This window comes from Hemicordylus capensis, chromosome 3, assembly GCF_027244095.1.
Source record: "Hemicordylus capensis ecotype Gifberg chromosome 3, rHemCap1.1.pri, whole genome shotgun sequence".
NCBI classification, from domain to species: Eukaryota; Metazoa; Chordata; class Lepidosauria; order Squamata; family Cordylidae; genus Hemicordylus; species Hemicordylus capensis.
In genome coordinates this window covers 317,122,759-317,135,222 of record NC_069659.1, presented here as the reverse complement: position 1 = coordinate 317,135,222, position 12,464 = coordinate 317,122,759, and the positions used below count along the sequence as shown (strand labels likewise).

General features: G+C 42.8%; 1 protein-coding gene across 2 annotated transcripts in view; it reads left to right on the top strand.

Annotated features, from left to right (window-relative positions):
* The window catches only part of LOC128351774 (phospholipid scramblase 1-like), a 51,955-nt gene extending 47,032 nt beyond the window's left edge, over window positions 1–4,923 (top strand). For both annotated transcript variants that reach the window (XM_053311629.1, XM_053311628.1), the window contains exons 9-10: window positions 535–696; window positions 1,619–4,923. In XM_053311629.1, the coding sequence (XP_053167604.1) occupies window positions 535–696; window positions 1,619–1,660 (204 nt within the window). In that variant the 3' untranslated portion in view covers window positions 1,661–4,923. The remainder of the gene's footprint in view (window positions 1–534; window positions 697–1,618) is intronic.
* The last annotated feature ends 7,541 nt before the right edge of the window (window positions 4,924–12,464 follow it).

The window sequence follows — 12,464 nt, the reverse complement described above, 5'->3', positions numbered from 1 at the left end:
GGCTGACATCCTAGTAGTGCAGATGTGTTTCTAACAAAAAAGCATCCAGCCCTCACTGGTGTTTTTCCACTGTCAAAGAACATTTTCAGAGAAATGGGAGAAGGGCAAAAATCACTTCACTCTTCCACAAGAGCAGCCACATTTGGGAAGGGGGAAGGCTAGTGCTGCTCGCATAGTTTTGTTGGAAGGACATGAGTACCCTTAGGATGCCCGCCACCGTGTTTAAGCTGATTGGTTGGCGTCTTAATCGTGTTCATACAGTAAGTGTCCTGAAGACCAATAGGGAAGAAAAGTGGGATATCAATGGTTTTTGTTCTTTTCTAAGTGCGCTCAGCATTGAATTTCTCCAAGTTCTCCAGTTTCAAGAGTGTATCATTCAGGGGGGTGGTGGAGGGGGGATGTGCAGAGGCGGAGCGCTGGTACTTTTCTGCTTCTCTGGTTTTTGGGGTGGGCATGGCCATGAGGGCTTTCATGGAGAGTACCTGCACGTCTGAATTTGCAACTACATCATCACTGGTCTCATTTAAAACCCAGGTGATGTCAAACGATGAAAAAAATGTGGTTGGAAGGATTTCAAAGCAGTGGACTGGCTTTGTAAGGGAAGCCTTTACAGATGCTGACAACTTTGGAATCCAGTTCCCAATGGACCTTGATGTCAAAATGAAAGCCGTAATGATTGGCGCTTGCTTCCTCATAGTAAGTCCAAGGGTATCAAGCTTTACTAATATCACTATCTTGACACTGGAGTTGAAGCAGCAGCTCATGGAGTAACTAGGTGTATCGGTCTCTGTCCAAATGAAGAGCCCTTTCTCATGACCAGGTGATTGTTCCGCTGTCCCTGGGTGGGCGGATCACCCACCCAGATGAGCAATGGCTGCTGTCGGCAGCTCCGAGGGTCGGGTGCCAGGACACACCAATGTGCATCACCCTGCTGCCTGGAGCTTTACTAATGCACCATGCAGGGGCGCTGTGTATTATGGTGTCCCCCACTCCAGCTGACACATGAGCAAGGAAACGGGGTTAGGAGAACACTCGCTCTCCTAACCCTTTTTCCAAGGGAGGCTTTATAGGTGGGTTTGCCTCTGTGGTGCTGCTGGGATTGGCCCGATCCTGATGGTTCACGCATGTGTGTAAAACTGGGCAGTTTTGCACATGCGTGTGAATAGCCTCAAAGTGTAACAGTTACAGCTGGTAGTTTAACTTTGGAACACTGGAGCATGGTTTTCATTGCTACAGCATAAGTTGATCTGTCACATCAAGCTGCTCAATAGCTGGCTCTGGGAAATAGCTGTCAAATTCCCCATTGATCCAAGGAGACAAATGGAGGGATGTAATTCCTGTTGAATTAAATGAAATCTTGAAGATACTGGATGTATTTAGGATGATCGGATGCACCATTTGCTAGGCTGCTATAGAGGAGCTGGGTTGGGTTTACCTACAAACAGAGCACGCTGTACCCCTATTTTCCTGTCTTCCACATGGCTACAGTATTCTAGGTTCTGTAGATCCCACCTTCATTTAAACTGGCTTCATTTCAGAGATGTTTTGTCAATAAAAACGTAACAGAATTTTATATTGAAGTTTGCCTAATTACTGGTTTGTTCTTTTTTCTGTTTAGGATTTCATGTTTTTTGAACACACGGGGCAAGATCGGCATTGAGCTAGGGTCTGGTAACATCAGACATTTATGTTTTGAATACTTCAGAGGAAATGCTGTTCTTGCTTGGTTAAAATGTAGTGCCAGGCCTGCTTATAAGAGATTTTTGTTACTTATTTTTGTAAGCTATCAAGTTCCGTTCTGCCACAAGATGTTCATTTGCCAAAGAAGCTCTAGAATGAATAAAAGATTGAAATCTATACCCATTTCTATATTTGTAGGAATGTATATTCTGTATTTCTGTAGAGCTGATTAATACATATCAAATGATCCTTTCTCACTTGGCTGCAGCATTCACAGAGGGGTCCCTGTGATGGGCATAAGCAGTGCTGTGGTATGTTGTGAGGGCTGGGGGGTCTGTGAGTCCTCTGACTCTTGAGGCAAGGATCACACCCATGCCTTGTATGCAGAGATAATGGGATGCAAATTTCAAGATACTATTTCTGATGTTAGGCATTTTATTTGAAACAAATTTCCTATTGAGGGGGCTCTGCTCTGGGTGCCGACAATGAGGGAGGCTCGGTTGTCATGCATGCAGGACAGGGCCTTTTCTGTTGCTGCCCCCAGACTCTGGAATGCTCTCCCGGTGGTTACTCGCTCCTCGGTCTCCATCACAATTTTTAGAAAGCATGTTAAATCTTGGCTTTTTGACCAGGCTTTTATATGATTGTCTTTGCTGCTGCTCTTTGTACTATGTATTTTGTATTGTTTTTATACTTGTGTTTTAAATTCTTTAATCAGATTTGTCCTATATTTTTAGCTTAATATTTTAACTTTGTCATTTTTATAATCTTGTTTTTAAATTTTGCTGTGAACTGCCTTGGAATTGTTTAATGAAAGGCGGTATATAAATTTAATAATACATAAATAAAATAAAATAAAAATAATTATATCTAATATCTACAGGGATTTCTAAATCTCTAGGTAGTTCATACAAACATAAAAGAAAATACCTTTAAAAATTTGCAAAAATGTGTATGGCAGCACTGAAGAATGATTTCTATATCATTTGGGCATAAAGGACATGAATTCTAGAAAAATGCAGAGGAACAGAAGGAGCTGCTCTTCTCAGGCTGGCACCTGACATGAGCCAACTTCAGTCTACCTGTGCCTTGTTCAGCCTTCTGCCCCTGCAAGGACGAACCTGGGCAACATCAACTGCCAAGCTCTTAGCCTGTTCTCACAGTCATAGATTCCTTGGAAGGAGAGGGTTAACCCAGGAATCTCTGATCGTCTGGAGCACTGACAGTCCTCCCAACCCAGCAGTTCTCAACTTGGGTAGCCTAGATCTTGCTGCCCAGGTAAAAGTGAGGTAGGAAAAAAATAGGTCCATCCTACATTTTTGTTTGGGTCATCGATGCTATTGCACATTTAAAACTGTTCCTGAGCAGTCATTGGCCATGTTTATCATAGAGTCATGTAGCAAGCAGGATCAGGAAGCAGAGGGCTGTTGTTGTACTGAGGGCTTTCTCTCTGCTGCTCACGCAGTGTGTTGTGGGATAATGGAGGACCCAGCTCAGGTTTTTCCCCCTTCTCGAGTGCACAGCAACCTGATCATGTGGAGGTTGGGTAAGTAAACTCAACGGGGGTGGGGGTCATCTGGGAGTCCACCCAGTATCATGTGATAGAGTCCCCGGTGTGCTGAAGGGAAGTGCCTCTGTGCGCAGCCTTAGCCTGGGTCACCCAATTCCATTGATTTTGCTTTCAGATAGAAACTCTGCGATGGGTCGTCCCTGCACCTTTGGCCTTCTGTGTTTGCCTTCCTTATTGTTACCTATTGTTCTTGCTTTCCTGAAGTAAAACTTCCCTCTGCCCAAAATACTTCCCGTGCTATCTAATATACTTTTCCTTCTTTAAAAAATTGTTAAAACTTTTTTCTTTGCTTTTCTCTTTGTTAAGAATTCTATGCTTCACTTTATACAAATTTTTAAACTCTTTGATTTGTTTTTATTTTATAAGGCTGTTGTTATTGTATTTTGTGAAATTTTAACTGTTTTTACTCTGTTTTATATTGTGTGTTAAATGTTGTACATCACCTAGAGATGTACATATAAAATCACCTAGAGATGTACATATAAAAATACGATTGATAAATAAATAAATTCAGGGATTTACTTGCTAAGTCTCCATTGGGAAACATCTACCAGCCTCTACCACTACATAAAATACATGCACCTTTTAGAAATCTCCCTTTCTTTTCTCCTTAGCCCATTACTTCTTGTCGTCTTATCATTTAACTAAAATAATTGCTGGTGTCCCATGCTCTTCTAGCAATCAAAATCACAGTCATTGCAGTAGGAGAAAACGCTATCTAGCAAAAATGGAAGCCATACCTGCCAACTCTATTGCAGTCCATCCGTATCATGTTTGCTCTTAGAGGACTACCCTATTGCTCTTACATGGAAGGCACCAATCAACATGTAGCGATGAGAAGAACACCAAGATCACGTCACTTATTGCCTTTCCTTACCTTCTTTAGCCTCCAGTCTACAAGCCTGACAGCTATCTCTATATATCATTCTTGTAAACGTACCCGTTGCTAATCCCATGTGTGGCAGCTCTGGCAGGAGTTAGCAATGGGGACAGATGGTCCAGATGGCTGAGGAGAAGCTGAATTGGTGGGGGGGGGGGAGGAAGGAGATTTTGTCACCTCTGCTGCCATCCCAAAGGGCACGGGGTGGCTGGGGCGGGGGGAGGTGACGCAATGACCCGGATGTGCTGGGGGGTTGAGAGACAGGGAGAAAGCGCACAGAAGTTATGCGCTGTGCCAGCTAGTATACAGTATATCTCATATTCCAGGGATCCTCTACAGAGAATCCATACCCAAGATGAGTGTCCAAGACCCACTGGGGTAGTAGTGACACCCATTAAAAAAACATTCCATGACAAAAATTGATTTTTGGTGCAATCAAGCCACCGTAATCATTTGCGCGCGCACACACACACACAAAACAGGTAGAAATCCTAAAAATAAGTGACCAAGCTGATGCGCATAGTTAGGGTGACATTGTGCAATGTTTTTGGGGCTGCTGCAGATTTGTAAGGTGATGATGATGGCCTGTTTTTGAAGGATGACGCATTGCGACCACACAGAAACCAGGGAACATGGCATTTGTGGTTGTTTCAAGCATCCATACTACGTAGAGATAATGTGGATTGTATTGTTGTTCTTTGTCATTGTTGATTTGTCTGAAGAGAAAAAAAAAGAAAAGATATGTTTTTGTATATGTGTATGAACAAATCAATAAAAGATTACTTTAAAGGTTGTTGACATGCATTGTTCATTTTCATCTTCATATATTGGTTCATGTTCAAAGGCAGGCTTCACAAATGCTTATCCTTCAGCTGATTCCTTTGCCTGGCACTAAGGGCAATTCAGTTAAGTAAGTTAGAGACAACAGGCCAGTCACTGAGTAGGCCAGAACGATCACTCTGACCATTTTCACACAGTACGTTGACATCATTATGTTAACTTCAGGGGAGCGCTGCTGGAACAGAACTAATGTCTGTCCAGTTGAGTATCCAGTTTCCCAGAGCAGCCAACGTGATACATCAGGTCTGCTCAAATTAGCCCCCCCTCAACTGTTTTTGGATTACAGCTCCCATAATCCCCAGCCACAATGGCCGATAGACAGGGTTTATGGGAGTTGTAGGCCAATGTCTGCAGGAGGGCCAAAGTTGAGCAGTGATACATGATCTGGGAAGCCCAGAAGCAATGCATGATGAAGGTAATAGCCCTTCCGGCTGTTGCCTCCCCAGCAATCGGGACGATCAGGTACAGATCAGCAGCCATTCCAGATGAGTGCATCAGAGAAGTGAGGTGAGACAGCAAAGCTAGGACTCCCTGTTGGCCCTTCCTATCCTAGTACTGTCTCTATATGCAGCAATCCCACCTGGTCTTTATAACATCAATGACATAGTTTTCTATAAGAATTGCTACTTGGATTTGCTTGTCTCCCTCTTCCCTTTCCTCACTATTTACTTGTGTAGCTTAGTGGACTGCAGGCTTTACTGTCCTTGATGTCCTGAGGAGTGGGGTCCCTTGGGTGTATACATCAGGGAAAGGGGTTTTTGTAAATAAATAAATCTTTGTTTTAAATATAGTCTTTCTCAGAGGGAACTAAAAAGTATGGAAATGGCTTCATTGATATAATGCATTATAAAACTGAACACACTAAGATTACACATGTAAATTCTGCTGCAAGGAGTTATTTGAGATCAGCACCAGTGTCTGGTCACCATTGCTGGGCATCTGTCAGGGAACCAAGGCCTTCAGAAGGGCCTACTGGCAATCCAAGACTACCTCTTGTTCTCATAGCCCTTGTGGGTTGTTATGATGATTGAATAACTTTCTTGTGCAAGAGAGGTGCTCTATCATTGCCATCCCTGGCTTCTCCAAGATAGGACTGAGAGAGATTCCTGCCTGCAACTTTGGAGAAGCTGCTGCCAATCTGTGAAGACAATACTGACCTAAATAGACCAAGGGTCTGACTCAGTATATTGCAGCTTCCTATGTTCCTAAGTTTAGGTTCAAATTTGGCATGCTCCTGCCCAGAATCATTAAAAACAAAACAAAAAACCCCACACACAAACACTTTTGTTGTAGTTGCTCACCTGAAAGGTACCAGAACTCCTTTTGGGAAACAGGTGTCCCACGGATACACTAAGGAACTTTTAATGAGGCATTAATTTTAATGAGAAATTAATGGAACAATGGTATTTTAGTAAAGTGCTCACAGTATATTTTGTAGCACTTCAAAGCTAAAGGTAACAAAGCTAAAGTAATAAAACAAAATAAAGGGTAAGCATTAAAAAGCTGCTTAATAGTTCATTCTATTGGTTTTAGTTACGAGAAAAACAGGTCTGCTTTTATTTAAATTGCTATAGGCAACATTCAGAAGTAACACAAAAAAAAACCTCTGCATCTGAATGCGGGCAACTGCAGTTTCATCAAAAAATAGACCCGTGGTTTCCCTCCCCAGACCGTGATTTGTACCTTTGGTTTGCAGTGAGGTCCGCTGCCTGGACCTCCGGTTCTGCAGTGCCAGCATTGCATCCGAATGCTGGAACCGCAGTCTGGTTGCTTTGCAACTGGATTTGAGGGAGGAAGCTCCTCCCTCACTCCTGCTGCTATTGACTGCCAGGGCTGTCCTTCAGTAAAGAAGGAAGAACAGGCAGCCAGTTCTCAGACGGGAGAGCAGGGGGAAGAGGAGCGTGGTTTTGGACCCATGGTTCCATGTTATTCCTGAAGGCGGCCAGTGCAATACATCTTCATTATAGCACCATTTGACTCATCTTGAACAGTGGAGAGGCAGCTGAGGGGAATAAAGCTGAAGAGACACAAAAATTGTTGGTACTGTGTAACCTAATAGGAAAACAACCCAAAGCCAAAATAGAATAAAACCATTATTACCACAAACTAAAATATCCCAAAGTAGTAAGCTAAACGTCAAGCAAAATGGAGCGACATAAAGCTGAGCATGACTGAAGAGCCCTGAAACCATAGTAATTCCTAGGGGTTCCTCTGAGTTCTGTCCAGTGTAGTTTGCTGCAGAGGAACCTAGAAGGGACGCTCTACAGTCTGTTGACTGCCACAGATCTGGATTTTTTATGCTTGCGCCCAAGTCCTGGCAGTAGAGAAGGCAACACACGGGCACCACTCCTTCGCCCTTTCCATCATGGATCTAGCACCTGAGTCCAATTCCTTTTCTCCATTGGTCTGAAGACAGAAGGGACTGAGCCCACCAAGGCAGCTGGGGAGCAAATGGAGAAGTGGAAAGGCAAAGAGGATGGTTAAAAAAAAAAAAGAGTGCCCATCATCCCTTCTCGTCACACCATGACTTCTTGTGGAGTCCAACTTATTATCTTCTGTTTGCATGGTGCAGACACATGCAGTAGTGATTTGAATGGTTTCCCCAGCTTTTGTGAATAATGCGTAGTCCACTCATGCCACTTTAAAAAGCAGAGGTGGGATAAAATAGTATAGTAAATGGGGAGATGTCATAAATCCAATGGTGGAATTTTATCCCTCTGTCATCCTTTCACATAGGAACATAGGAAGCTGCCATATACTGAGTCAGACCATTGGTCTATCTAGCTCAGTGTTGTCTTTACAGACTGGCAGCAGATTCTCCAAGGTTGCAGGCAGGAATCTCAGCCCTGTCTTGGAGAGGCAGGGAGGGAACTTTGAACCTTCTGCTCTTCCCAGATTGGCTCCATTCCCACAGGGGAATATCTTACAGTGCATGGGGTCTATGCTTTAACAGTGTCCCCGATGCGTGGGCACTGTATCTCAATCAGTCCCACTTCCCATTCCCCAGGAAGATCCCGGGGGGCCTTGCTAATTGGGCAGTAGAGGCTGAACTAGTGTTCTTGCTAGCATCACAGGAGAGGGTAATGTAAAAAATTTCTGCCACCCATTTATAATGGTTCCAGGGCTGCAGAGGTAAAGTGGGCACAGTCCCAAAGATCTCCACTGCAGGTGGCATTTTACCCACCTAACTATAAGTTGCAGGCATCATTTTGAATTCAGTAACATATGCACCCCTCTGTCTCTCAACTTTACTTCTCCAGGACCTGCAGTTTGTGTGGCTATGGTGGTGCTCCAGCTTTTGCTGGGAGCTTTTTTCTTTTCCTTTCCTCCCCCACCCCCCTGCCCCCCCCACCTTTTAATATTTCGCTAGCACATCTTAGTAACATCCAGAGATCTAGAAAAAGGGAGGGGGGATGTGGTGGACTGACACTCCTTCTGGGGAGTTCTTTTCATAACAAACAGCCACCTCCTTTCTTCCTTGTTCTGGGGACTAAGGAAACCCTGTTGCCAGCTTCCTCAGCTTTCTCTTACTCGCTCTCCTCTCAGGAGGGTGGTTTAAAAACAAAAAGAAACCCCACACATGATATTTTAACTGAAATTACTAATTGGACCGTTTCAAACCTTTCCTGTCTGAAATGTGTCTTTCAAACATTCTTGCCTTCTATTTGTCAGCCAACCTAACAGGCACAGCTTAGAAACCAGGCAAGTCCAAAATATTCAAGTAGCTGCACCTCTCTCTAAAGACCTTAATTATACCAGTTTTTGTTTTGTTCTGTTTGCTGTTGGCTGGTGATTTTGTTTTTTATAAAACTTTGGTGACTGATAGTTTTGTGAGCCGTTTTTAGATTGTGAGCCCTTTGGGGACAGAGATCCATCTGATTTATTTATTATTTCTCTGTGTAAACTGCTCTGAGCCATTTTTGGAAGGGCAGTATAGAAATCGAATAAATAAACAAACAAACAAATAAATATGGTAGCATTGAAAGGAGAGATCTTCAGCGTAAATTCTCTGTCAGGTCTGTGATCTATATGGCTTAATTTTTCAAAACTGATAAAGTAAATGTTGCATAGAATTGCATCTGAGGTTGATAGAAACTAATGATTTTTTTAAAATCCAGATTTTTAAATTTAAATTGGATTTTAATTTTTTTTCTTAAACCAATCATTTTTTTTAAAAAAGAACATAGGCCAAAGATATCATCAATATGAGTATTTATCATAACTCCTAATTATATTCTGTGAACTTGTTGGTCCATTCACACATTATGTTCAACAATTGTACAATGAGTGTACAGGTACAAATCTGTGCACAGGTACAGTCATTCAAATTTACACAGATAAATTTCTTTCCTGCCCTCATCTTTCTCCTTGACCATTCAGTCTTGTCCTTATCGAATTCAATTTTACCTGTATATCTTCTATAGCTTCTTTGTGTTTTGCTCAATCCTGAGTCATCCTTCTTGAAAACAAGGCAACAGCTTATAAAATACTCTTGTTGCTTTCCAGGACTGTGTCTTTTGCAGATTTTGTGAGCTTGCTAGAAACACTAAAGAACAACCTTCAATTCTGATTGTGTTGTGTGTTTAAACATTTCTTTTAAGTTTGAAGTTCATGCTCCCCCAGGCACACCTGCTGGATATATTAATGAGAACTGGCAACCCTGGCTTCCTAAATTTTATGTCCAAAATGAAGCCAAAGAGCTTAAAATGTTTGAGCCCTATACAGGATGGGGTTGTGCTCACCATATGGATCAACACTATGAAGTAAGTAAGCACTAACAACCCATTTCCTGTCTCATTGACCATGGCTATTGGCCACTGTTGAAACAAACCAGCCAAATCCAACACCAAATCCTGTTGTATTGAGAAACCATCCTAATATTTGCAATTTGCAATGTTGTGAGCTTGGTTTGTTTAGGAGAGGAGAGCTGGTCTTGTGGTAGCAAGCATGACTTGTCCCCTTAGCTAAGCAGGGTCTGCCCTGGTTGCATATGAAAGGGAGACTAGAAGTGTGAGCACTGCAAGATATTCCCCTCAGGGGATGAAGCCGCTCTGGGAAGAGCAGAAGGTTTCAAGTTCCCTCCCTGGTTTCTCCAAGATAGGGCTGAGAGAGACTCCTGCCTGCAACCTTGGAGAAGCTGCTGCCAGTCTGTGAAGACAATACTGAGCTAGATAGACCAATGGTCTGACTCAGTATATGGCAGCTTCCTATGTTCCTTCCTATGTTCCTATGAAGGAACAGCCAATTATTGAGTTATGGGTTTTTAAATAATATATCCCACTCTTCTTCCAAAGAGCTATGAGCAGTGTACATCATTATTTCTATAATAGATTTGCCCAGAGTCACCCAGTGAGCTTCAGGAAGGAGGTATCCTTAGTCTTGTGCTGATCATAGGACCAAGGCTGGCCTCTGTTTCTTTTGCTATCTTTTCTGACTCAAGAATGCTAAAATAAAATAAGGTGACCATACTGGCCAACATGCTGTGTAAGACAATGCTGGCATTTCTGACCTGCTGGTGCTGCTGCACACATGAAAGGTAGTATTGCGCAAGAGCACATGTTTGAAACTACTTAAAACAGTGTGTGCACACTCACTCAGTGCTACTGACAAAGTTTCCAATATAAGTAGCACTGCACAACTGCAGGCATGCTGTTTAAAGTAAATGCTCAGCTGCGCTCTTGTGCGATGCTGCCAGCATTGGCTTTCATGTGTGCAGCAGCACCAGCAGGTCAGGACATGTTATCAACTGATTTCTTTGTGATGTGTCAGCGACTGATTTCTTGTGTGACATGTCAGCAACCGATTTCTGTAAACTGCATGCACCAAAGTCTTCCTGAGATCATTTGCTCTTGCCACAGAGATCCACGTTGTGGTCATGTTCATGTCCAGCAACTACAATATTAACATAAGGTTGAGTAAGAAAAGCATTTGGAAACTTAAGCCAGTTGAGAATACAAGCTTGTTCTTATGACCACAGATTCCTGTGTAGGTGGGGGTTAAACCTACTAATCTGTGGTAATCTGGAGCACCAGGAGTCCTCCCAACCCAGCAGCTTCAAATCTGGGTAGCCTAGATCTTCTACCCAAGTCAAATGTGAGGTAGGACACAAAGAAAGCCATCCTACCTTTTTCTTTTGATCATCTGTGCCACTGCTGTGTTTCAAAGGAGTCAGTGGTCATCTTTACCAAAGAGTGCTGTGGCTTGCAGGGCCAGGCAGAGTGGACCTGCTGCCTCTCTGCTGCTCGCACAATGCATTCATTGTGCAATGCTGGAGGACCCAGCTTAGGTTTTCTTCCCTCATGGAGTGCACAGCAGCCTGATCATCTGGAGGTTAGGCAAGTAAACCCAACTGGGTGCTTGGGTCATCTGGAAGGCATGAGGTTTGAACATGCCTCCACTCCAGCCCACCCCCAAATGGTCATGAGAAAATTACCTATGGCTGTCAGATTACCACATGGAGCCTGTATCTTGCTGTTCCTTAAAGCTGTTTTTTAAAGTTCTGTACTAGCTACCAGTTTGAGTCTGGAAACAAAATAGCTTCCACCTTTAAATGTCTATACAGTGAAGATCCAGGTTATATAAAGAACCATCTCTTTCCAAATCATCCTTCCTGCTCATACAGGTGAAACTCGGAAAATTAGAATATCGTGCAAAAGTCCATTAATTTCAGTAAAGCAAATTAAAAGGTGAAACTGATATATGAGACAGATGCATTACATGCAAAGCGAGATAAGTCAAGCCTTAATTTGTTATAATTGTGATGATCATGGCGTACAGCTCATGAAAACCCCAAATCCACAATCTCAGAAAATTAGAATATTACATGGAACCAAGAAGACAAGGATTGAAGAATAGAACAATATTGGACCTCTGAAAAGTATACAGTGTACTGTGCTTGACTGGCCAGCAAACTCGCCTGACCTGACCCCATAGAGAATCTATGGGGCATTGCCAAGAGAAGGATGAGAGACATGAGACCAAACAATGCAGAATTGCTGAAGGCCGCTAATGAAGCATCCTGGTCTTCCATAATACCTCATCAGTGCCACAGGCTGATAGCATCCATGCCACGCCGCATTGAGACAGTAATTGCTGCAAAAGGGGCCCAAACCAAGTACTGAATACATATGCATACTTATACTTTTCAGAGGTCCGATATTGTTCTATTCTTCAATCCTTGTCTTCTTGGTTCCATGTAATATTCTAATTTTCTGAGATTGTGGATTTGGTGTTTTCATGAGCTGTACGCCATGATCATCACAATTATAACAAATTAAGGCTTGACTTATCTTGCTTTGCATGTAATGCATCTGTCTCATATATCAGTTTCACCTTTTAATTTGCATTACTGAAATTAATGGACTTTTGCACAATATTCTAATTTTCCGAGTTTCACCTGTATGCTCAGATCTTCTGCTGAAGCAATGCTGCATATGCCCCCATATTAAAGGGTGTGATGGTTGTCTTGAATAAGGTTACTATCGGGAACAGAGC